This window comes from Saccopteryx bilineata, chromosome X (genome assembly GCF_036850765.1).
Source record: "Saccopteryx bilineata isolate mSacBil1 chromosome X, mSacBil1_pri_phased_curated, whole genome shotgun sequence".
Taxonomy (NCBI): Eukaryota; Metazoa; Chordata; class Mammalia; order Chiroptera; family Emballonuridae; genus Saccopteryx; species Saccopteryx bilineata.
In genome coordinates, this window is record NC_089502.1 from 73402988 (window position 1) to 73429888 (window position 26901).

The 26901-nt window shown below is 40.6% G+C and overlaps 1 protein-coding gene across 3 annotated transcripts in view; it reads left to right on the top strand.

Annotated features, from left to right (window-relative positions):
* The first annotated feature begins 1280 nt into the window (after window positions 1-1280).
* AR (androgen receptor) overlaps window positions 1281-26901 on the top strand; it is a 264781-nt gene continuing 239160 nt past the window's right edge. Inside the window, exons 1-3 of one of the 3 annotated variants that reach the window (XM_066248914.1) lie at window positions 1281-1387; window positions 1792-2075; window positions 2617-4422. In XM_066248914.1, the coding sequence (XP_066105011.1) occupies window positions 2894-4422 (1529 nt within the window). In that variant the 5' untranslated portion in view covers window positions 1281-1387; window positions 1792-2075; window positions 2617-2893. Of the gene's footprint in view, window positions 1388-1749; window positions 4423-26901 lie in introns of those variants that run through there. The other 2 variants (XM_066248912.1, XM_066248913.1) reach the window with 2 other exon arrangements.

The window sequence follows — 26901 nt, forward strand, 5'->3', positions numbered from 1 at the left end:
AACATGAACTTTGGAATAATTCAGACCTGGATTTGAATGTCTGTTTGTCATTCATTCCACAATAATTGCAATAATTCAGATTATTTATTTCTCATCTTTTTAAAAAGGCTTTATTGCGTATAACTCATAACCCTCCTCACCCTGTCCATTGGTTATTTTTCTACCAGTAGCAACCCCTTCCATACCCACCCTCTACTGGGTGTAAATAAGAAAATTCAAGTCAGTCAGCATTCTAAATGTCCAAGTGTTAGAAAAACCATGTGGTGCAGCCTCTGCCTCCCCCTCTCCCCATTTCACAGAGCAAGGAACTGAAGCTGAGGGATAGGAAGATTGTCACTCTGTAGACAAACAGTTCTCCTGACTATTAGACCTATGTTATTTCCATTCTACTTCCTGCCAAACCAGCTGACTCAATTACTTCAAAGCAACCTTAGTTAAAAGCTTTTTACTAACAGGTAAACAGGTTTTCAAAATAACTGCGTTTCAATGACATATTCCTGTTTCCCAGATAGAGTCAGCCCAGATTCAAAGGTCTAAGGAATTTAAAAGGGGGGAGGGGGCACAAGATCCTTGTTGGCAGAAAGGGAACCTCCTTTTTCATACATCTATTCTCCCATTGCCTCTGCTAGTTCATTCCTACCTACCTCTCCATCTTTACACAGGGACTAAGGGACCTCCTCCATAGAAGAGCAAATTGCAGGATCTAGGTCCCCTTCCATTCCTGACTGTCCACTAAGAAGAAGAAAAGCAGTCTTTTGTAGATTCTAGTCTTTGAATAGTGCACTTTGCAAACTTTAAATATACAAAGGCAACTTGGAAAAAGAAGTGCTTGTATGTAAGCAAACGTCTGCAAAACCCTGGACAAAATCGAGGTCCCTGTGCACATGACATGTTTCTGGTGTTTGTGTGTTTGCCTGCTTGTCTGGTTGATTTTTCCTTTGTACATCTAGATAAGTGAGAAGTGTGTGGTTAGAGGCAATTCCAGACAGGGGGAAAAAAGAAGAAAAAGGGGTCGAAACGACCTCTGGTTCCCAGGAAGAAAGTTCCTAGAGTGACTGGTACCATGCCAAGAAGCCCAATCTACTTCTCTGGAGAAATCTGAAAGCTTTCAACAAGTATTTGCTGGCTCGTCTATAGCTTGTCTGCAGTTTGTGGAAGACCTTCCCTTCCACACTTCTCAGTCTGCCTTGAATCTAGTCCCTAGCCTAGGGAGCGGATATTCCTATTGCCCCTCCCACACTTGCACACTGCCGTTTTGAGATTGGACTTCGGAACCAAATCTGTTAAGTGTTGGCCTCTGAGAACTCCGCTAGCCCTGTCCTCAAAATAAAGCTCCGAGTAGAAGCTTCAGCCCTGGCGCCTAAAATCTGCTCCGGGAATGCAGGAGGTATTCAAGAAGCTGCTAGGGTCTTCCTAGGAAGAGCGGATCCTCTCCTGCTTTTTCACCCACGCTGCGCCAGCATTTGTTTCTACAGAGCCACTCGGCATTAGTGCGAGGGGAGGGGAGGGAAGGGGAGGGGAGAGGAGGGGAGCGGAGGAGGGGGGAAAGGGGAGGAGTGGGGAGGGGAGGAGTGGGGAGGGGAGGGCGGGGGAGGGGAGGAGAAAGGAGGGGAGGGGAGGGAAGGGGAGGGGGGAGGGGAGGGAAGGGGGGGAGGGGAAGGGAAGGGAGGGGAGGGGAAGGGAAGGGAGGGAAGGGGAGGGAGGAAGGAAGGAGGTGGTAAGGGAAGGAGGCCGGCCTGGCGGGGGCGGGACCCGACTCGCAAACTGTTGCATTTGCTCTCCCTGTTCCAGAGCCCCCTCTGAGATCGCAGAGAGCCAACGTGCTGCAGAGCCCGAGGGTCCCAAGCAAGCCTGGAGGCAGAGGAGACAGTGGAGGAAAAGTGACCAAGCTAGCCGCTCCAGTGCAGGACAGGAGCCAAAGGGACGCCCCGCGTCAGCCCCAGCTGGGCTCTGGCGACTGCCGAAGCCTGTTGCAGCAAGGCAGCTTCGAAGCCGCCGCCCCGGAGCTCCCCTTTCCTCTTCGGTGAAGTTTTTAAAAGCCACAAGACACTCGGAGGAAGCGACGAAAGTACAGGGTAGGATTGACGGCTGCCTTTGTCCTTCTCCCCTCGACCCCGTCGCCCCCTTCTGGGGCTCCTCTATTGCTGCTGCCTCTACCCGCTCCCCTCTGCCCAGCCTCCCGGACTTCCCCCTCACTCCAGTCGGCCCGGCGGGCCAGCCTGAGTTTGCAGAGAGGTAACTAACTCCCTTTGGCCGCGAGCAGAGGAGCCAGTCCTGTCCTGCAGAGACGGCTCTGGGGAGCTGGGCGATCTCGGAGAAGCTTCAGCACTGCAGCTGGGACCTAGCTGGGCAGGCTGCGCGCGCGGTGAGCCCCCAGGTTCTCCCACTCCCTCTCCTGCACGCCCCTTCCCCCGCCGCTTCTGCGGACCAAAGATCAAACGATGAAAAGGCAACCAGGTCTTCAATAGGCAAAAACAAACAGAAAAAAACTCCATTTGAACCCGAACAAAACCAAAGAAAAACAATAACCTGGTTCCTATTTGCACCTGTTTCAGTGGGCACAATCTGGAAAACGCAGTTCTCTCTCTCTCTCTCTCTCTCTCTCTCTCTCTAAAGATTTGAGCATCTTTTGAATCTACCCTTCAAGTGTTCAGGAAGAGACTGTGAGCCTAGCAGGACAGATCTTGTCCAACGCATGTTTTTCTTTGCACAAGACTTTGAGACTGTCAGAGAGATTTCGTGCGTCTATTCCTGCAAGTTTCTATCCCCAGAGCTTCCCGCCAGTGGGCAGCTAGCTGCAGTGACTGCCGCATCACAGCCTGTTGAACTCTGCTCAGCAAGAGAAGGGAAAACGGGGTAAAGGGTTAGGTGCAAGATTCAACCAAGCTCAAGGATGGAGGTCCAGTTAGGGCTGGGGAGGCTCTACCCACGGCCACCATCCAAGACCTATCGAGGAGCTTTCCAGAATCTGTTCCAGAGCGTGCGCGAAGTGATCCAGACTCCGGGCCCCCGGCACCCAGAGGCCGTGAGCTCAGCACCTCCGGGAGCCCGTTTGCAGCAGCAGCATGAGACCAGTCCCCGGCAGCAGCAGCAGGGTGAGGATGAATCTCCCCAGACCCAGAGCAGGGGCCCTACAGGCTACCTGGCCCTGGAGGAAGAACAGCCGCCTTCACAACCGCCGTCAGCCCCAGAGGGCCATCCGGAGAGTGGCTGCATCCCAGAGCAGGTTACCCCCTCTGCCGCCGGCAAGGGGCTGCAGCAGCAGCTGCCAGCACCTCCGAACGGGGATGACTCAGCTGCCCCATCCACGTTGTCCCTGCTGGGCCCCACTTTCCCGGGCTTAAGCAGCTGCTCCGCTGATCTTAAGGACATCCTGAGCGAGGCTGGCACCATGCAACTCCTGCAGGAGCAGCAGCAGCAGCAGCGACAGCAGCAGCAGGACGTGGTGTCTGAGGGCAGCAGCAGCAGCGGGAGAGTGAGAGACACCGCTGGGGTTCCAACCTCCTCCAAGGATAGTTACGTAGGGGGCAGTTCTGCCATCTCGGACAGCGCCAAGGAGTTGTGTAAGGCAGTGTCAGTGTCCATGGGCTTGGGTGTGGAAGCGTTGGAACATCTGAGTTCCGGGGAACAGCTTCGAGGGGACTGCATGTACGCTCCGCTCCTGGGAGGTCCACCCTCTGTGCGCCCCACTCCTTGCACCCAGCTGGTCGAATGCAAAGGCTCTCTGCTGGATGACGGCCCGGGCAAGGGCAGCGAAGAGACTTCTGAGTATTCCCCTTTCAAGGCAGGTTACCCTAAAGGGCTAGAAGGCGAAAGCCTGGGTTGCCCTGACAGCGGTGAAACAGGAGTCTCCGGAACACTTGAGCTGCCATCCACCCTGTCTCTGTACAAGCCTGGAGCACTGGAAGAGACAGTGGCTTATCAGAGTCGCGACTACTACAACTTTCCTCTAGCCCTGACCGGGCCGCCGCCCCCTCCGCCACCTCCCCACCCTCAGGCTCGAATCAAACTGGAGAACTCGGTGGACTATGGCAGCGCCTGGGGAGCGTCCGCGGCGCAATGCCGCTATGGGGACCTGGCCAGCCTGCACGGCGGGGCTGCGGTGGGCCCTAGCTCAGGCTCCCCCTCGGCCGCTGCCTCCTCTTCCTGGCACACTCTCTTTACAGCCGAAGAAAGCCAGCTGTATGGGCCTTGTGGCGGCGGCGGCGCTGGAGGCAGCACTGCCGAGGTAGGGGCTTTAGCCCCCTATGGCTACAATCGGCCACCTCAGGCGCTGTCGGGCCAAGAAAGTGACTTCCCACCGTCTGACGTGTGGTATCCCGGCAGTGTCGTGAGCAGAGTGCCCTATTCAAGTCCCAGCTATGTCAAAAGCGAGATGAGCCCTTGGATGGAGAGCTACTCTGGATCTTACGGGGACGTGCGGTAAGTTTTTCCATTTAGAAATTGTCTTTTAGCTTTGAATCAGTCTGTGTTCTGGTGTGTATTTGCTATCCGCTTGAACACAACCGCTGGCAGAGCCTCAGAGGGTTCCATACAAAAGGCCGCCCTAAATCCAAGCTTGATCTGGACTCCATACCTACCTAAGATTTGACCACAGTGCTCAGAACTGTGCTCCGCAATAATTGCCACTGAAAAAAACCCTAGGTGCTGGCTCCTGCCTGACCACATTCCTTGACAGCTCTGCACTCCCAGCCTCCTGAAATCCTTGCTGCCTCCCAAGGGCTCCAAACTTAAATCCAATCGCAAGGGCCCAGTCGAAAATAAAGTCCTTAAAACCCCCCAGTACTTTTTCTCCTCCACTCCACCAAATCTCTGAACATGGACAAAATATGGACAGTTTCTCTTATTAGGGTCTGTTACAGTTGGCCCTCCAGCCTGCGGCTGGTCTTGGCAGGTTAGAGGCCCAAATTTTTCTCAGCCCGCCTCCTTCAAAAAGATAAAATGGAGTGTTGGATTAGGGAAAAAGGTGGTCTCTGAGTTTTAAGGGCCCGTGGTGTGAAGTAGGGGTGACGTTTCTTCTCTGGCAAACTCGGAGGACTTGCCCTAGGATTGGAGGCCAGCACAGAGAGTCCAACCAGGCAAGATCAGAGAGCAGGTAAAGGTAGGGGAAAAACCAAAGGAAGACTTTCTTAGTGAACACTGGGAAGGCTTTTCCTTCACAAGTTAACTATGTTGGAAGTAATTACTTGGGTTGTTGCTTTGTTTGTTTGTTTTTTGTAAAGTGTTTATTTTTTCCCCTGTGGATTATAAGAGATCCACAGTCCTCTACTTTAGTTTTGCATTATATTTATAAAGAGGAGAATGTTCTTTTAATGAAGAAGTTAACCAGACTTTGGTGTAATTTATAAAAGTGTTAGGAAAAGTTTTAAAAGATTTCCTGCTATTCTACTGTGCTCAGAAAGTTGCTTTTGGAAGGGAGGAGTAAGGCTGTTCAACATATTCCTTCATTTTAAGGACATTTTCGAACATGAGCTGTTTACTCTTAACAAACAGAATAAGAACTATTAGGGACCTATGAGCTATTATACTCTGTGAAAGTTTTATTTAAAAAATGAGAAAAGTGGCAGTCATTTACATCTTGCTTATTAAAAATTATTCCATGCCACACTTGTTCATCTTGCAGACAGTGTTGATGATTTTTTCTCAGCAAACTGAGATAGTACTTTAACTCAGTGAGAGAGGGAATATATTGACTGGGGAACTGACTTCAGAGGTTTGTTGCTTGCTGATGTCCCCATAGACTTGTGTATTGTTTTGCGTTCCTATACTTGTGACTATATCTGTGTTACTTTTATCTTCCGAAAAGTTCTCTGTTAGCATAAGCACCTTTGGCAACTTAAATTGAACAATTTGCTTCCTTTCACTGATTCATCTATTCTTGGAAGGTTGATAGCATAGTGTTAGAAAAGAGAGAAGAGGATAGGACTTCATAAAATATTTTCTGGGCTACTGAATAAACAGCTTATTACCAGGCTTTACATTCTATTAGGGGTTTTAATGTTTGGCTTACAGGATTTTTAAAGGTTCATTTATAGAGTCAAAGTTTTTTCCAGTTAATTTAGAAGGATTTTGTTTGTTTTTGTGAGTTGGTTATACTGTGTGATAAAAGGTCTTTTTCATTTTAGAAGAACAGATTTACTTGGTCAGGTTAATTTTTTTTTTGGAGGGTCTGTCACTAGTCAACGAAGCCCTCTTCTGTGAACTTTTCTGGTGGGGGAGATGTCAAAGGTGCTTTTGTATGCCCCCTCCAACTAATTCAGTTACCTGGGAGGAAATGAATGATTGATTCCATGTATTTTTTAAGGACTGGGTATCTTCCAATAAATAAGTTGAAATTTTCAGGAAGTGGTTATCAAGAGCAAAACGTTCATACTATCAGGTGTGGAGTAAGATAGGTAGTTGTATCCCAGGTCTTAATAGAAAAACTTCTTTATTAGAAAGACCTGATTAAATTAATGACATGACCTAGTGAGAGTTTTGCAGTTCCAAGGAAATTGGAAGATTATGAATCTTTTCTGGTTTCTGATTGCTACACTAGTTATGGGACGCTAATGAAAGGGAAAAACTGTGTTCTGCCTTGTGGGCTGACAGAGAATTTTCATTTCTAAAATACAGAAAATACTTGAGTCAGTTTTTTGAAATACCAATTTCATCAGAACGCAACCAACCCCAATCTAAATATAGACATTTTCTTACTTCTATTTTTCTTCCCCTCACTTTGTAGAGGCAGGCTTTGGTGAAAGACACGGGATTTTTTTTTTTAAGCCAAACCCAGAGCTTCCACCTTCTCTGTATTATGCGCTAAGTTTAAGTTAAAAATCTCAAAGTTCTAGAGGTCTCCAATAAACTATTGGATTTTTCCTTTTTCAAAAAATGTGTTGTGTGTTCATACACATTAGCTAATTGTAAGGGTAGGAATTTTTTTAAGCTTCAGTAACTTCTGGAATAACTATTTTTACATATCTACAATGTTTCTGGAGAGAGAAGAGAGCTGAAGGTGGTCTTTATTTTCTTACATAATTTACCATGTGGTTTAAACAGAGGATCATAAAAAGTAATGGGGCTTGTGTGCAACCCTGATGATATTTTATGGAGCTGTCTTCTTTCAGAGATCAAACAAGACCACAACTTTGTTAATTGATCACTGCCCAATTTGACAAAAGTAGGGCCTTTTATATTCTGGCAAATAACACAAGAATATGACAAATATTTATTCTTAGGAGTTAAGGCCTAGGGCAACCTGTCCAGGAATTAGAGGTAGGGTTTAGATAAATTATCCAGAAAATTTAAATTTTCTCTTAGTATTTGGTTCTGGTCATCATAATAACTAGTATTTTAGTAGTAGTGCTTTGAGATTAGTAAATTCTTTCTCTATTACTTATTCTGAAATAAGTCATTTTATAAACTACCTTTTCCTGTCCCCTCCCCCCCCCCCCAGTTATCAAGCAACTTTTTTATGATTATCTTTCGCGGAGCAGTTTGTCTGTTTTGTAAAGCAGAATTTTGATTTGGGATCAAGATAGACTGACACTCTCTGTCCATAGGCCTTGAAGATAAATATTTTGAGAGGGAAAAATCCTTTCTCCATGATCAGAAAATTGCTGATGAATTCTCTTTGGGTACCAATTATCAGAACCTGAGGACCAAATCTCCACATTGGCTGATACCCCATTTTTAAATATGTGCAAGATATAGGAATGGAAGGATCCTTTTGGCTGTCTACAGAGAATCTGTCTCAGCTTGGCCAAAGGTTAACATCATTGAGAGATATTTTCGAAGAAATTTACAGTCTTCCAATTGCAAGGTTACTTTGTGGTGCTTTCTTGCCAGTGCTAATTTTACTTCATCAGACTTACATTCTTTCAGCTGTAAATTTTATATTATGTATTGAATTTGCTGACACATTTAATTTTCTTTTTAAATATTTTCCCTCCCCGTAGTAATTTTCTCATCCGGTATACATATACGCATTTCAAACAAAATTATTTAACCTCTTTACTCTTACTTCTACTATGGTTGCTCTTGGTGGAGTTATGAGCATGGACGATTTTATTATTATGCTTTTTTTCATGGTGTTAACAAGATCACGGGTTTCATTCAGAACTCTGCTCAAAAGAGAGCTTAAATCTGGCTGGGTGTAACAAGTAAGAGGTTTATTTTATACCCAAATCTGAAATCATGGTTCTGAAAAACAAAAACAAACAAAAAAAACACCAAGTTTTGTAAAATTTGTAGGAGAGGGAGAAGGAAATCTCTCTCCAACCCTTATTTCCACCATTTTCTCTTTGTTTGCAGCTTCAAGTGCTGCCTGTCCCTTTCTTTCCTTCTCTTCCTTTCATGCTTTTGACATTGAAATATAGATTCTTCATCTTACCTTTCAAGATAGTTTTTCTAGTTACTCTTATGAAATGCTCCTAAAGATTTTTTTTTTAATTTAAAGAATAGCAAATCAGATCAACCCCAACTCTGCTCTTTTAAGACTGGATGACTTGAGGGGATAGCAAAATGAATAGCTGGGATTTATTTTTATCTTGAAGTTAGAACCTGTTTCAACAGTTGCTGAGGGAGCTGAACTAGATGGTTTGAAGACCTACAGTTTATTAAGTATTTTGCTGGCTACTGTCTCTGTCTCTCTCTTGATCTTTGTTTCTCAGTGTCTACTGGTCATTTTAAGGCAACCTTTTCTCAAAGCCTGAGAAGAACGGGACCCTTTCTTCTTTATAACAGCTCTGCCTGGCTCAGATCACTATAGCACTTTCACAAGTAGCAATAAATGTGCATATGAGGGCGCTTGCTAAAAGTGCCGGGCTGGGCTTTTACACAGGTCTAAATTAATCATTTGAAAACAAAGGCAGATATTAAAAGAAATTATTCTACCTCAGACTTCTCTTGCCAGCATTCTATCAAGTTCTGAGATGTTGAATTCAGAGTAAGTTATCTTCATCCTAAACTAACAAAGCTAACTTTTTCCATATAGTTGTATACAGGTAACCAGCTTTTATTGGTAATCACAGCATACTGAAGAGAATTATGAAACATTAAATTTATCTTTTCTTATTTATTTTAAAATAATTTCTTAATTTTTTAATTACAGTGACATACAATATTATATTAGTTTCAGGTGTACAACCCAATGATTAGTCATTATATAATTTACTAAGTGAACATCCTGATAAGTCTCATACCCGTCTTACACCATATGTACGTAGTTATTGGAATATTACTGACTACATTTTTTATGCTGTACCTCACATCCTCATAATTATTCTGCAACAATTAATTTTTACTTCTTTTTTTTTTTTAAATAATTTTATTTTTTTAATGGGGTGACATCAATAAATCAGGATACATATATTCAAAGATAACAAGACCAGGGTATCTTGTCGTTCAATTATGATGCATACCCGTCACCTAAAGTCAGATTGTCCTCTGTCACCTTCTATCTTGTTTATTTTGTGCCCCTCCCCCTCCCCATTTTCCTCTCCCATTCCCCCCTACCCCCCGTAACCACCACACTCTTATCAATGTCTCTTAGTTTCACTTTTATGTCCCACCTACGTATGGAATAATGCAGTTCCTGGTTTTTTCTGATTTACTTATTTCGCTTCGTATCATGTTATCTAGATCCCACCATTTTGCTGTAAATGTTCCGATGTCATCATTTCTTATGGCTGAGTAGTATTCCATAGTGTATATGTGCCACATCTTCTTTATCCAGTCATCTATTGACGGGCTTTTTGGTTGTTTCCATGTCCTGGCCACTGTGAACAATGCTGCAATAAACATGGGGCTGCATGTGTCTTTACGTATCAATGTTTCTGAGTTTTTGGGGTATATACCCAGTAGAGGGATTGCTGGGTCATAAAGTAGTTCTATTTTCAGTTTTTTGAGGAACCACCATACTTTCTTCCATAATGGTTGTACTACTTTACATTCCCACCAACAGTGTATGAGGGTTCCTTTTTCTCCACAGCCTCTCCAACATTTGCTATTACCTGTCTTGCTAATAATAGCTAATCGAACAGGTGTGAGGTGGTATCTCATTGCTGTTTTGATTTGCATTTCTCTAATAGCTAAAGAAGATGAGCATCTTTTCATATATCTGTTGGCCATTTGTATTTCTTCCTGGGAGAAGTGTCTGTTCATATCCTCTTCCCATTTTTTATATTGGATTGTTTGTTTGTTTGTTGTTGAGTTTTATGAGTTCTTTGTAAATTTTGGATATTAGGCCCTTATCTGAGCTGTTGTTTGAAAATATCATTTCCCATTTAGTTGGCTTTCTGTTTATTTTGTTATCAGTTTCTCTTGCTGAGCAAAAACTTCTTAGTCTGATGTAGTCCCATTCATTAATTTTTGCCTTCACTTCTCTTGCCATTGGAGTCAAATTCATAAAATGCTCTTTAAAACCCAGGTCCATGAGTTGAGTACCTATGTCTTCTTCTATGTACTTAATTGTTTCAGGTCTTATGTTTAGACCTTTGATCCATTTTGAGTTAATTTTTGTACAGGGGGACAAACTGTAGTCCAGTTTCATTCTTTTGCATGTGGCTTTCCAGTTTTCCCAGCACCATTTATTGAAGAGGCTTTCTTTTCTCCATTGTGTGTTGTTGGCCTCTTTATCAAAAATTATTTGACTATATATATGTGGTTTTATTTCTGGACTTTCTATTCTGTTCCATTGGTCTGAGTGTCTATTTTTCTGCCAATACCATGCTGTTTTGATTGTCGTGGCCCTATAATAGAGTTTGAAGTCAGGTATTGTTATGCCCCCAGCTTCATTCTTTTTCTTTAGGATTGCTTTGGCTATTCGGGGTTTTTTATAGTTCCATATAAATCTGATGATTTTTTGCTCTATTTCTTTAAAAAACGTTATTGGAAGTTTGATGGGAATTGCATTGAATTTGTATATTGCTTTGGGTAATATAGCCATCTTGATTATATTTATTCTTCCTAGCCAAGAACAAGGTATATTCTTCCATCTCATTATATCTTTTTCAATTTCCCTTAACAATGGTTTATAGTTTTCATTATATAAGTTCTTTACATTCTTTGTTATGTTTATTCCTAAGTATTTTATTTTTTTTGTTGCAATCGTGAAGGGGATTATTCTTTTGAGTTCCTTCTCAGTTGTTTCATTGTTGGCATATAGGAAGGCTATTGACTTCTGAATGTTAATTTTGTATCCTGCGACCTTACTGTATTGGCTTATTGTTTCTAGTAGTCTTTTTGTGGATTCTTTGGGGTTTTCGATGTATAGGATCATATCATCTGCAAAAAGTGATACCTTTACTTCTTCTTTTCCGATATGGATGCCTTTTATTTCTTTGTCTTGTCTGATTGCTGTGGCGAGAACCTCTAGTACCACATTAAATAAGAGTGGAGAGAGTGGACAACCCTGTCTTGTTCCTGATTTAAGAGGGAAAGCCTTCAGTTTAGTGCCATTTAATATGATGTTAGCTGATGGTTTATCATATATGGCCTTTATCATGTTGAGATATTTTCCTTCTATACCCATTTTGTTGAGAGTCTTAAACATAAAATTGTGTTGTATTTTATCGAAAGCCTTTTCTGCATCTATTGATAAGATCATGTGGTTTTTGTTCTTTATTTTGTTGATATGGTGTATTACGTTAACCGTTTTACGTATGTTGAACCATCCTTGAGATTCTGGGATGAATCCCACTTGATCATGATGTATTATTTTTTTAATATGTTGTTGTATTCGATTTGCTAGTATTTTGTTTAATATTTTAGCATCTGTATTCATTAGAGATATTGGTCTGTAGTTTTCTTTTTTTGTGCCATCCTTGCCTGGTTTTGGTATGAGGGTTATGTTGGCCTCATAAAATGTGTTTGGAAGTATTGTTTCTTCTTCCATTTTTTGGAAGACTTTGAGTAGAATAGGAACCAAGTCTTCTTTGAATGTTTGATAAAATTCGCTGGTATAGCCGTCAGGGCCTGGACTTTTATTTTTGGGGAGGTTTTTAATGGTTTTTTCTATTTCTTCTCTACTGATAGGTCTGTTTAGGCTTTCTGCTTCTTCTTGACTCAGTCTAGGAAGGTTGTATTGTTCTAAGAATTTATCCATTTCTTCTAGGTTGTTGAATTTAGTGGCATAAAGTTTTTCATAGTATTCTACAATAATTCTTTGTATACCTACGGTGTCCGTGGTGATTTCCCCTCTTTCATTTTGGATTTTGTTTATATGAGTTCTTTCTCTTTTTTCCTTGGTAAGTCTTGCCAAGGGTTTGTCAATTTTATTGATCTTTTCAAAGAACCAGCTCCTTGTTCTATTAATTTTTTCTATAGTTTTTCTGTTCTCTAATTCATTTATTTCTGCTCTGATTTTTATTATCTCCTTTCTTCGGCTGCTTTTGGGTTGTCTTTGTTCTTCTTTTTCTAGTTCCTTAAGGTGGGAAGTTAAGTGGTTCACTTGGGCTCTCTCTTGTTTGTTCATATAGGCCTGAAGTGATATGTACTTCCCTCTTATCACTGCTTTTGCTGCATCCCATAGATTCTGATATGTCGTATTGTCATTTTCATTAGTCTGTATAAATCTTTTGATCTCTGCACTTATTTCTTCTTTGACCCATTCATTTTTTAAAAATATGTTGTTTAGTTTCCACATTTTTGTGGGATTTTTTTCCTCTTTTTTGCAGTTGAATTCTAGTTTCAAGGCTTTATGATCAGAAAATATGCTTGGTACAACTTCAATTTTTCTGAATTTGCTGATGTTGTTTTTGTGGCCCAACATATGGTCAATTCTTGAGAATGATCCATGTACACTGGAGAAAAATGTATACTCAGTCACTTTGGGATGAAATGTCCTGTAGATGTCTATCATATCCAGGTGCTCTAGTGTTTTGTTTAAGGCCACTATGTCTTTGTTGACTCTCTGTTTGGATGACCGATCTAGAGCCGTCAGCGGTGTATTGAGGTCTCCAAGTATGATTGTATTTTTGTCAGTTTTTGTTTTAAGGTCAATAAGTAGCTGTCTTATATATTTTGGTGCTCCTTGGTTTGGTGCATATATATTAAGAATTGTTATGTCTTCTTGATTCAGTGTCCCCTTAGCCATTATGAAATGGCCATTTTTATCTCTGAGTACTTTTCCTGTCTTGTAGTCAGCATTATCCGATATGAGTATTGCTACACCTGCTTTTTTTTGGATGTTATTTGCTTGGAGTATTGTTTTCCAGCCTTTCACTTTGAATTTGTCTTTATCCTTGTTACTTAGATGAGTTTCCTGTAGGCAGCATATAGTTGGATTTTCTTTTTTAATCCATTCTGCTACTCTGTGCCTTTTTATTGGTGAGTTTAATCCGTTTACATTTAGTGTAATTATTGATACATGTGAGTTCCCTATTGCCATTTTATATCTTGCTTTCTGTTAGTTTTGTGTCTTGTTTGATCCTTCTCTTTCGTTTTTCTATCTTTTGTTTTTATTTGGTTGTATTCCATACATCTTTCCTCTGTTGCTATCTTTTTTATCTCATGTGCTTCTGTGGTGGTTTTTTCAATGGTGGTTACCTTTGAGTAATGAAAAGGGTCCCTACCCTGTTCATTGTAGCAAACTATTTTGTGAGTACTTTTGCACTCCATCGTCCTTTGCTACTGTTAATCTCCATCTTCTCCCCCTCTTTCTTTTTGTTGTTGTCACAGTTTAAATTTGGTTTTATTGTGTTCTTCTTGGAGCTTTTACTTGTGGCTCTGTTTTTTTTTTGTTCTTTGTATCTGATTGGAGAACCCCCTTTAGTAATTCCTGGAGTGGGGGTTTTCTGATGATAAATTCCCTCATCTTTTCTGTATCTGTGAATGTTTTTATTTCTCCTTTATATTTGAAGGATAGCTTTCATGGGTATAGTATTCGTGGCTGAAAGTTTCTCTCTTTCAGGACTTTAAATATTGGGGTCCACTCTCTTCTAGCTTGTAGAGTTTCTGCTGAGAAATCTGATGATAATCTAATGGGCCTTCCTTTATATGTTGTATTCTTCTTTTCCCTGGCCGCCTTGAGAATTTTTTCTTAGCTGTTGGTTTGTGTCAATTTCATTATGATATGCCTTGGAGTAGGTTTGTTGGGGTTAAGAAAACTCGGTGTTCTGTTTGCTTCTTGAATTTGAGGCTTTAGTTCTTTCCACAGGCTTGGGAAGTTCTCATCTATTATTTGTTTGAGTATGTTCTCCATTCCATTTTCTCTCTCTTCTCCCTCTGATATACCTATTATTCTTATGTTATTCTTTTTGATGGAGTCAGATAATTCTTGTAGGGCTATCTCATTTTTTTTAATTTTTGAGTCTCTTTCTTCTTCTCTCTGTTGTGCCTCAAGTTGCTTGTCTTCTATTTCACTAATCCTCTCTTCTATCTGACCTGTTCTATTAGCTAAGCTTGTTACTTCGTTTTTCAGCTCGTGAATTGAGTTTTTCATCTCTGTTTGATTTGTTTTTATAGTTTCAATTTCTTTGGACATATATTCTTTGTGTTCATTGAGTTGTTTTCTGAGCTCCCTAAATTGCCTTTCTGTGTTTTCTTGTATATCTCGGAGGATTTTTAGGATTTCTATCTTGAATTCTCTGTCATTTAGCTCCAAGGTTTCCAATATATTAAATTTTTTCTCCATAGATTTTTCCTCATCTAGCTGTGTTACCTCTCTTTCTTTTGTATCCATGATATTCGATTTTCTCTTCCTTTATGGCATCTGAGGGTGGTTTTGTTGATAGTATTAATGAGATTTAATAAAGAATAAAAAGTTAAAAAAATAAAAAATCAAAAAGAGTTGTTTTTTTTAAAAAAAATTAATAATGAAATAAAGAAAAATAAAATAATAATTTTTAAAAAAAGGAAATTATTCCCCCCCTCCTTTTTTCCTCTCCTCTCCCCTTTTTCTTGAGAAAATCTTGTGGTGAACTGTGAATTATAACAGACAATGCCTGTGATGGAGGTCCTGAATTGGGGAAAAGTAATAAAGGGGCAAAAAAAAAGGAAAAAAAAAGGGGGGGCGGTGTGGACCCTCAAAAAGCAAATAAGGAAAAAATTTGGGTCAAGAATAAAATGATTTGCTTTTAGGTGTTGGTGTTGTCTAAGAGTTATGATGAGAGGAATAAGAGAACAAAAAAATGGGGGGACAAATTAAAAAAATACTATTGTATTTAGTGGAACAAGAACTAGATAAAATGGAGAGCCAGGGATGGGAGCACTGCTAGTGAGTTAAAAAGGTGAAGTAAAAACCCCCCAAAATGCCACAAACATAAGTTTGAGTCCCAGATAAGATAATTTGTTTGTTATTGAGGTTTGAATGAGAGGAGATGTAAAGGAGAAAGGAAGAAACTAATATAGAGGGAGAAAAGAAAGAGAGAGAGAGAAAAAAAGGGGGAACCAGTAAAAGAAGAAAAAAGAAAGGAGAGAGAGAGAGTTAAGGGTTTTGGAGTGCAACCCTCATAGAGAGAAAGGAAGAGGAGAGAAAAGATAATGGGAGATGTAACACTTATGGGTAGTGTAGTTCAAGGAGAGGAGAGAGTAAGACCGGCAGAGAGTTAATCGGCCAAATTGGAGGAGGAAAAAAAGTATCAAGAATGAAGATAAGAGAAACAAACGAACAAATATAATAAAATGGGATAGGTTATAAAGTCTGCAGATTATTCTTGATTTTGAGAGGTTATCTTCTTGTTTTTTCTTTTCTCTCCCTCTTCCTGGTCGGTGACTCTGTACCCCAGGTTCTGCCCCTTTGGCATGCTCAGGTAGAGGTTTGCAGTTGATAAGTCTCTATGGCAATGTCATGTATTGTGCTTTAGTCTCGTTGGGAGTCAAGGCTCATTAGCTTTCATAGGCTCCGACAGTGAGAGAGTCCGTGTTCCTGGAGCCTTTCTCCTAGTCTTTCCTTCCTCAATTAGTAGCCTGATAATCCAGCTATGGGGTTGTTGCTGCCTCTGCCTGGATAGTAAGAGGTTCAAAGAGCTGGCAACTCCCCACTCTATTTCCACTCAGCACAGGGCTCTGGGTAAGGCTCAGTCAGTCAGAGCTGCTAGCATAATGAGGCAGGCTTTCCGCCCACTCAAAGACCTCTGGCTCTGCCACTCTGTCCGGTAACACAGGCTGGCACCCACTTCCGGGGTGCTTGGAGGAAACTCTCATTCACTATCTGCGCACGCAGACCAGGATATCCGGCCAGCAGTCTCACGCTCTGAGTGAAACCCTCAACCGCATGGAAATTTGCAGCGCTGGAATTCGCTCTCGCTCCGTCCCCATGCGCGGCTTTTGCAAGGCGCTGGGGAGGCCCGTGATTCCGCTTTTGCCCACACAAAGGCCCCTGACTCTGCCCCTCTGTGCGACGGGCGTGCCCTGCCGAGGCACTCGGAGGAATCGCTCACTACCTATCTGCGCACGCACACCAGGATATGAGGCCAGCTGTGGTTCCCTGAGTGAAACCCTCACCAGCACGGAAAATTTCCACCGTTGGAATTAGTTCTCGCTCCCTCCCGTGCGCGGCTTTCCCAGGGCACTGGGGCTGCCCAGAGATTCTGCTTTCGGCCCACAGAAAGGCCTCTGATCCTGCCTCTCTGTGGGGCAGCACGGACACCCACTTCTGGGGCTTAGGAAGAGATCTCTCGCCCACTAACTGCGCACCAACCAGGAGAATGGGTAAAATGGCTGCCCCGCTTGTCTTTCTTTGTTTGGGTTTGGCGCGAGTGTTAGCTTGTATTGCCCGGCTTGCCACAGGAACAGTTTTTTCTCCGCTAGGATCTCCGTGCCACAGCCTGGTTCGGCCTTTTGTGCGCGGCCTGGATGTATTCACCCCCTTTGCCCGCCTCAGTTTCTATATTCACAGTTACCAGAGAAAGCCGCCCTGTTTAGGTTAGTGAGGAAGGCGGAGCATTTCTTACTCCCTATTTCCTTCAGGATTTGGTTATATATTTAGCCAATTTTTCACTCGACCATACCTTCGGGTGTATTGTGAAGCATCTGGAGGCTCCAAGTATAGGTTTTTCTGTTTCTGGTTGAAGATCTTGTTGAGTTTTGGGGGAGATTTATCGGTATCGCTTCCTACTCCGCCATTACTCTGACGTCATCTCTCTCAATTTTTACTTCTTAATCACTTCACCTTCTTCACCCATTCTCCCAATCCCACTCCAATCTAGAAAACTCATATTTATGTTGCACTTTTTTCAAAGAAAAGACTCAGTATCTTCCAATTTATTCACTAGCACTCATATAGATTAGAGCTGGCCAGGAGTTGCTTAGTGAACACCTCTTTGTTAGTTGAAGGAGAAATATTTGCATTTTGTGTAACATTTATTTACCGTGTGGGAAAACTCTGTAGAGCAGCACTTCCAACGTTTTTCTCAAAGGTTCCCACCTAACACATGTGTTAGATTGTTGTTCAGTAAGGGCTAGTTTCAGTGCATACAGCATAGAGATGATAAACTGAATTATGCACAGTTCCTTGCACATTCATGGGTGCCACCCCTTCTTTCTCTCACTGTCAACTTGTAGGCTCTTCTAGAGAAGCTTATAGCTCCAAAGTGCTGATTACTTGAAAATACTGTCAATTTAAAACATGTAGTACTTAAGTTTTATTTTTTAATAACAGCTTTATTGAGATATGATTTACAATGTATGTCATCCAACCATTTAAATAATACTGTTCAGTGATTTTTAGTATATTCAGAGTTGAATGACCATCAGTACAGTCATTTTTAGAACATTTTAATCACTTAACCATCAACCTCTCCTCCTCCAACTTTGAGCAATTATCAACCACCAACCTATTTCAGTCTCTATGGATTTGCTTATTTTAATATTTAATATAAATGACATTATATTAGGTGGTCTTTTGTGACTGGCTCTTTCATGTAGAATAACATTTTCAGTGTTCATCCACATTGAAACACATATAAGTACTTAATTCTTTTTAATAACAAAATAATGTCTTATTATATGGATACACTATAGTTCATCTATCCATTCATCAATTGATATACATTTGAGTTGTTTCTACCTTTTGGCTATTATACTACTGCTATAAATAGTCATCTACAGTTATTTTTTTTTGAACAAATATTTTCAGTTCCTTTGGGTACATACCTAGGAATGGAGTTTCTGGGTCATATGATAACTCTGTTTAACCTTTTGAGGAACTACCAAACTGTTTTCAAAAATAGCTGCACCATTTTACAATCCCATCAGCAATATATGAAGGTTCCTATTTCTCCACATCCTGTCAATACTTGTCTGTTTTTTTTTTTATTATAACTATACTTGTCGGTGTGATATGCTATCTCAAAGTGGTTTTGATTTGTATATCCTTCTTATGTTGTTCATTGTCAGTGTTTAGAAATATAATTGATTTATGTATAATCACCTTGTAGCCTGCAACCTTGCTGACAGTACTTGAGTTTTGAACACCTCTGGGACTTAAGAGGCAGAAGGATTTTGCTGCTGTGCTGAAAGTTAAGACATACTTTGTTTTGTACTGTGTGAAGACTGCTTAAGGCAGTGGTTCTCAAACATTTTGAAGTCGGGGTGCATTAAAAATCCTACAAATAATTGTAGAAACACTATGTACAAATTTCTGAGAAATATGTTATAATAATTAAGTCAAATATTAAAGAAAAAAAAGTCCAAGCATGCTTTTATGGTAATTAAATGAAATAAATATGACAAAATTAAATTTATTCTGGCATTAAAAACATTTTTATGTTACATTTTTTGAGTTATGCTTTTTAGAATTTGTAAAAAAAAAGGGTTAAAAATTAAAAAACTACAAAAAAGTTATCTTTATATATATATTATATACACACACATACACACACACACACACACACACACATTCTTAGTAAGATTTAGTAAATTCAGCAGATCCTGGTGCAAATGTGTTAAGTTTTTCATTCTTGTGTTTATGAGAAACATGAGCCTGATGTGTCCTAGCGATTTCTTCAATGTTTGGGCATATATTTGAAAGGCAAACTTTCATTTCCCTGTCAATACATTGGAGAATTCCTCTCTTTTTGCTTTTCATTGTGTTGAGTGCAGTAAACCCCCACCATGCATATCATCTTAACTTGACACCAAACAAAGGCTAGAAGAAACTTGCCACCAGTCTTTCTGGGGAACATGGTGGGCAGTGTAAACAATCCAGCACCACAGTTTAACAGCCTTTTGCAACCTAATCAGGCAAGTGAAGTGGGGGTGGTGGGCAGACTGTCAGCTTATAGCCAATTCCCCACACCTCTGTCCCCCAAAAATTTAAATTCCAAAAACCCTGTTGGTTTTTTGGTCCCAAACAGGCACATATTTCTCTGGAATACCATAGGGCGCACCAGGAAATCTTCTAGGGTGCACCAGTGCACCCTGGCACACACTTTGAGAACCACTGGCCTAAGGAAACTGCTCAGTTTTCCTCAGCTATGAATTAAAATTGGTAATGACAACCCCTTCTTAGGTGAACAGAAGAGTATCTCTAAAATTTTCATGTCTTTAGAGAATAGTAAGAAAGAAACCTAATAACATTTATGCAGTCAACAGTCTTAATTTTAAGAAGAATTGGAAACTATTAGCAAAGGAATGAAGAATAATTATTTTTATACAGAAAATTGACACAAAGAGATAAGAAATGTAAACTAGGCTAAAGAAATCACTAGTTATGCTTGGCTTATATTTAGGTTTATGTGAACAGCTGGAGTCATAATTTTGTTTTTATATGTTGTCCTTTGGATAAAGTAAATGCCACCACTCCTTATGGTGTGTATTTCTAGATGGGGAAATGGTTCATTTATTTCATATAGTTTGGGCTTCTTTTTGGAAATTCACACCATAACCATGAAGCAGAGATAAAATTCACCTATAAAGGAAATGAACTCTGGCCTCATTAATACTCTAAACTAAGGATATATCTAATCAGCTACAACTGATGATGGTAAGTGAACTGTAAATCACTGAACAAAATGTCGACTGTGACCTAGCTGTCTTCAGAGATGACCCTAATAAAGTTATTTTTTAAAAATGTATCCAGAAATCTACTATTTTTTATTAAGATATTGCTATATGCCTATCTATGTGTTAGGAGGAGATCGAGGTAAAGGGGACATGATTCAAGAAGAATCTTGAGCTTATAGCTATTATTTAAAAAATAAAAACAGAATGGAAACACTTTTCTGTCAGTACAATAAAATGCTGGGTTGTATGGTGGGATGTTTTGAAATGGATCAAAGTAGGATAAAGTGGTTAGTAATATTACCTGTGTCTGTCTCTTATCTTTTCTGGATTAAGTAAGGACATAATTAAACTCAAGCAATTGACTATTGGTCTTGATGGATATTTCAAAAACTGGAAGGTGGTACCCTGGGAAAGACAACAAAGAAAGAACTCAGCTAAAGGGTTGAAATCTATTTCTTCTATTTTAACAGTGCAGCCAAATCAAGTTAGTTACTACTTTCTTCTTCAGTTAATTTAGTTATATCTTGGCCCTTGTTGGAAACATGCTTTGATGTCTTTGACTATAAATATTTATAATATATGAAGAAGTAATTGAATTAAGAAAATTAATGGGCCCTGGCCGGTTGGCTCAGCGGTAGAGCGTCGGCCTAGCGTGCGGAGGACCCGGGTTCAATTCCCGGCCAGGGCACACAGAGAAGCGCCCATTTGCTTCTCCACCCCTCCGCCGCACATTCCTCTCTGTCTCTCTCTTCCCCTCCCGCAGCCGAGGCTCCATTGGAGCAAAGATGGCCCGGGCGCTGGGGATGGCTCTGTGGCCTCTGCCCCAGGCGCTAGAGTGGCTCTGGTCGCAACATGGCGACGCCCAGGATGGGCAGAGCATCGCCCCCTGGTGGGCAGAGCGTCGCCCCTGGTGGGCGTGCTGGGTGGATCCCGGTCGGGCGCATGCGGGAGTCTGTCTGACTGTCTCTCCCTGTTTCCAGCTTCAGAAAAGAAAAAAAAAAAAAAAAAAAAAGAAAATTAATGGGTCTAAGTTTGGCTTGAGAAGCAATGTAGATGTCCAGTGTGGTGGTCAGATCAAGAATTACTAGTCTGGCCCTGGCTGGTTGGTTCAGCAGTAGAGCATCAGCTTGGACTGTGGAAGTCCTGGATTTGATTCCAGTCAGAGCACACAAGAGAAGTGACTATTTGCTTCTCCACCTTTGCCCTTTCCCATCTCTCTCTCTCTCTCTCTCTCTCTTTCTCTCTCTCTCTCTCTCTCTCTCTCTCTTGCTCTCCTGCAGCCATGGCTCAAATGGTTTGAGCAAATTAGCCCCATACGCTGAGGATGGCTCCATGGCCTTGCCTTAGGCACTGAAATAGCTCGGTTGCTGACTAACGGAACAGCGGTCCCTAATGAGCAGCACATCAGCCCCATACCAGACTTGCTGTGTGGATCCTGGTTGGGGCGTGTGCAAGAGTCTGCTCTCGGCCTGCCTACCCGCCTCCCCACCTCTCACTTCATAAAAAAATATTATTCTGTGCTCTCAACGTTTCATTCGAATATGGTGGCTTGCTTTGAGGTTCTGTATAAATGGAATTTCAGGTTGTTGGTTAAGTGACTAGAGTGAGAAGACATATATTGGAGTAAGGGGAGTAAGAAGCACATGAAAACTTTTTAAAATAAGGGCTTTGCTAAATTAGATGGTGTCATTTTTTGAATTGGAGTACCCCTTAATCATGGGTTCTGTTTTCTGCAGGTTGAATTAACTTCTTTGCTTTACGGAACTGTAGTCCCACTATGTGGCCACTAGGGGGACTTCAAATGTCCTGCAGCAGAATTTTCCAGAGAATATTTGGCCTCCTTTGGTAGATTCAACACATCATAGGTTAACTTGAGCCAGAACCACGTAGTACCAGGCAATAAACAAACTACAGTAGTACTTATTATTTTATCTGGGCTGTTCTTTCCCAAAATGCAGAACATTTTTAGTAATACCGTTTGACTCCTTGATATCGTTTCCAAATGTGGTACAGAGAACAGTAATATTGGACAGATTCCAGTAGCACTTTACAGTTTACAGAGAAGTTTCATATTATGTTATTGAATTCAATTCTCATTTCTACTTTATACAAGTAGTCCGGTTTCAAGGTATTATAATACTCTTCATACTAATATAATGTTGTTATTCCCATTGTAAATTTTATGTTCAGAGAACATAGTTAACGTGTCTCAAATCAAACAGCTTCAAAGTGGCGGAGCTGAGATTTCAGCCCCACTCTTTCTTCCTTAAATCAAGTGTCCTTCTTTTTTTATCACACTTCCCTTTCACCTCATAGATTAAAAATGGGATATTCAGAGAGGCAAAAAATCTTAACTTATTATCAACGATAGAAACTGGTGATGTTCTTAAGACTTCTATATCTCTTATTCACTAACCAAACTGATAGACTGGGTTGTATGGGAGTTCTGGGCAGCATTAACTTTGCCATCTTACTTTATAGACTGTACTCTTTCAACAAATATTTATTGGGCACTTATTAGATGCCAAATTTTATCCTAGGCACCAGTGACACAACAATGAACAAAGCAGACAAAAAGTTCTCCCTTTGTAGAATGTACAGTTTAGTGAGAGGAGGCATGTAGATATATCAAAGTGATAAGTGTCATGAAGAATAATTTAGCACAGTTTTGGGTGATACAGATTGATAATGTGAAGGACCATTTTTTATTTTTTGGTAAGGGAATGCCTTACTGAAAAGGTGATATTTGAACAGAGACCTGAAGAAAGTAAGAAAGTGAACCATAGAGATATATGGGGTTTGAATAGTCCAGATACAGGGAACCACAAGTACAAAAATCCTGAGGAAGGACCAAATTTAGTGTAATAAATTACATAAAGCAGGGAGGCCTTTAAGGCTGGTTTAAGTAAATAGAGAAGGATAAGAGATGAGATAAGCATTAATGAAGGGCATCACAAGTTTTTGTTAGAATTCTTTTTTCCCCATTGGAAAGTTTTGAGCAGAGGACTGATGTGATCGAACATATTTTAGTAGGATTCTTCTTCATATCATATACTGCTGTTTTACTTTGTTAAACATTTGTTTGTTTACTTATTGTCTGTGTGGAGAAGAGGCTGTGGAGCAAGAGGAAAGCAAGGAGATAAGGCTGCTGCAGTAATCCTGGTGAGAGATTATGGTGGCGTAGACCAGGGTGGTCTTGCTGGAGGAGATGAGAAGTGGCTAGATTCTGGATGTGTTTTGATAGTAGAGGTGAGAGCATTTATTTACTAACAGAGTAAATATTCATTGTGAGCAAAAGAGAGGAATCAAGACAGATTGTCAAACTTTGGATGTGAGCAATTTGAAAAATGTGATTAGCTTTACTGAGATGGTGAAGATTGTAGGCAGAGCAAATATGTATGTGGATGGTTATAAATCAAGAGGTTTGGGGATTTGGATGAATAAAGTTGGAGTTATCTGGTGAACATACTGATAACTTATTCTTAGTTTTCACACAGTGCTTTCAATCTTCCTGATTTCCAAGATGATTAGAGATCACCGAGGCCTTTCGTACCCTCTTCCCTCTCCCTTTATACTTTATAGAGGCCTGGAGAAGGGTATCATCTTGTCCATGGTAAAACAAGTTGGTAACAGAACTAGAGCACAAATTCAGTTCTCCTGGATTCCAACTTGCTGTTTCTTTTCTTAATGTTATACTGAGGCCTCACTTGGGAAAGAGTGGGTCTCTTCTTGTGCAAACCTTTAACCAGGAAATTAAACTAAATAATGAATAAAAGAACTGGAACAGCACACAATTGGCTGTTGCCTCTAATCAAACCATAATATTCATAATATTATTTTATGTTTTTACTAAACCACATACGAAAATAAATTATCCATGAAAAACATAGTAAGCAGATCAAAGCTAGAACCTACTGAGAATCTTAACAGAAATGGCCTGAGATTGTAGAATATTAGAGTTCATGGAACCTGGTAAACCATCTTGTCTAGTTAGAGTGTTCTATGGATGAGGGTCTATGGATGAGGCGCCTGAGACACAGAGGTAGAAAGGAAATTGACCAAAGTCACAAAGAAAGCTAGCATCTTTTAGTCAGAGCCTGTGGTTAGTTATCTGTTGCTTCCTTGAAAAAAGTCTATGTTGGAAAAGTGATTCCTCACTCAAAACAAATAATTATAATAATAGCAATAATAATGATAGCATTTACTGGTTGCCAAATTTTGTTGCCTTACATGGATGAACTCATTCAGTTCTTATAACAACTTTGGTAAATAGGTAACCCAGAGAGGTTAAATAATGTGCTTAAAGGTCACACATCTAGGAAGTAGCAGAGTTTGTGTGCATATCCAGGAAGTATGGCTTGTAACTAGGAGGTTCTAACCACTCTATATACCAGTAGTTTTTTTTTTTTTCAACTTAGCCAACTGTTTACCTCTACCATCCTAAAAGACTAGTGACAGGGCGTGACCTCATTATGTATTTCCCCTATTTTAGTCTATTGATCCTCACCAAATAGTTAAATTCCTGAGGAATTAAAGTTGAGGTGGAGTGACGCAAAAGGTGTAGTAGAAAAGTTTGATCATTTATAATATGTAATGAAAAGCAAAACTATAGAAATTATTGAAAAAAGGCCTAGAGATCCTAAGGTGGATTGAAAATGTCAAGGGTCACTGCAAACCTGGGCAATCTGATGCCTGCTTAAATAGGAAAGCTACCAAGGTAAGAAAAATGGAATAACTTACTTTTTAGAGTTGGAACTCTTTTATTTGTTTTACATATGTTAATTCATTCAATCCTCAAATAACTCCCTGAGTTAGGTACTGTTGTTATCCCCATGTCACTGGTGAGGAAGCAGGCACAAAATCATTTTATAACATTCCTATGGTTACAGAACAAGTGGAAGAGCATATATTAGAATATAGGCAGTCCAGATCCATAACATATTCTTTTCCACAGCATTTAAGAAAAGGGGTGCTATGCTCCTATTACATATTTTTAATACAAAAACATTGAGCCTGAACTTCAAACATTGGGCAACTCTTATCCTTAAAACACAGCAGCTTCTTTTAAGATCTCTTAGGAGGAAAGGTGCTTACCTAAGGTTCCATGGTGAGTAATTAGCAGAACCAGAGCTTGAATTTGAGACTCCAGACAGGCCTCTGCATTCTATCACTCTGGCTTCCTTCTCACACTGACTTGTCTCTCTTTATTCCTCCTTCTGTATCACACTAATCTCTAACCTTTTTTAAAAATTAACTTTTGGCCTGGCCAGTTGACTCAGTGGTAGAGTGTAGGCCTGGTGTGTGGAAGTTTCGGGATCAATTCCCAGTCAGGGCACACAGGAGAAGCGCCCATCTGCTTCTGCACCCCTCCCCCTCTCCTTCCTCTCTGTTTCTCTCTTCCCCTCCCACAGCCAAGGCTCCATTGGAGCAAAGTTGGCCCGGGCGCTGAGAATGGCTCCATGGCCTCCACCTCAGGTGCTAGAATGGCTCCCACCACAGTGTAGCAACGCCCCAGATGGGCAGAGCATCACCCCCTGGTGGGCATGCTGGGTGGCCCAGTCAGGTGCATGCGGGAGTCTGTCTGACTGCCTTCCCACTTCTAACTTTGGAAAAATACAAAAAAAACCCAATTAATTTCATCATCAATGAGATTAGACAGATAATCAGAAGAATGATCAGAAAATCTATTTTCTTCCAGATATTGGACAAATGAAAAAAAAAAAGTCAGGAAAAAAAATCAGTCTATGGGATTTGCCCTAAATATAAAAGGGAACTTCCCAGTACAACAAAATGCTACCTCTGTCCTTCTAGGCCCAAGTTGATTTTTCAGAGTCCCATACATAGGAGGTCATGAATGTGGTTGTCAGATGACATTTTTTGTTACTCTGGAAATGGAAGCAGGCTACTGTGAAAGTGCTTCTCTCTAGAATTTTCTTTAAAGAAGATGCAGTCTTACCACTCACAAAAACAACTATTTAGGCATTTCTTTTGAAACTTGGCAGTACATAAGAAAAGTGTCTTTCCAAACTTGTCATATTGGACCACCTCTCTGAAGCACTGTCCAACTCTTGATTAGGTGAATAAGTTGCATAAACTGAGAACTGGGAGTAAGATGGAAACCCTGATGCCTGGGTGAGAAAGATTCCAAAACATGTTTTGAGTCTGTTTACTTCTTCCATTTCATCTTTGTTTAAAAATACAAAGGATAGCAAGTATGGAGTGTGTAGGAGTCTCCTATTGTTTACTTGAAAAACCTGTTTGATCAGCTTTTTAAATAAAAAGACCAAATTAGACTGAGATATTTTAGTCACCAACTACCTAATAATACATAGACCAAAAATTGTAACCATACTCCTATTTTCAGTTGACATGTCATTTGGTTTAGACATTTGCTGAGGTGTTGGATTGCAGGTCAAATATAGCAGGTCAAATGTGGAATTCAGTATGGTGGGCTCTTCTCTGGAAATATCTCTCTTTCAGATTCAAAATTTTCCATCAGAGATTATCCCACAATGTCCTGGAAAAGCTGCTATTAAAGGCTTTGGGAGTTGGAGTAGTGAAACGATATGTTGTTTCCCAAAGCCTTCTCAGTCATTGCCTCTACTTGAATTCAGATCCTCATTACCTCTTGCCTGGATTAGTGAAGTGGGCTCATACCTCTAGTCTTCTCTGTTGCTCACTGATCCATATTGTAATTGTTATACCCCATTAACCTTTTCAAAGTTCAGCTACAATATTGTTACTACCCTCCTTTAAACGTTTATTAGTCTGTAAGCTCCTTGAGGGTTGGAAACATGTCTAATTTATCTCTCTATTCTCAATGTTTAGAACAGAGGAAGCCTTCCTAAATAGTTATTTATACATGTTTGAAATTGCAGTTCTTCACCACTTGCTAAATTATTTAAGTCTGCTGTTCTGTGCTTTTTATGGACTGGGTTATTTTTCCAGCTTCAATCATTTAATTCCCTTATG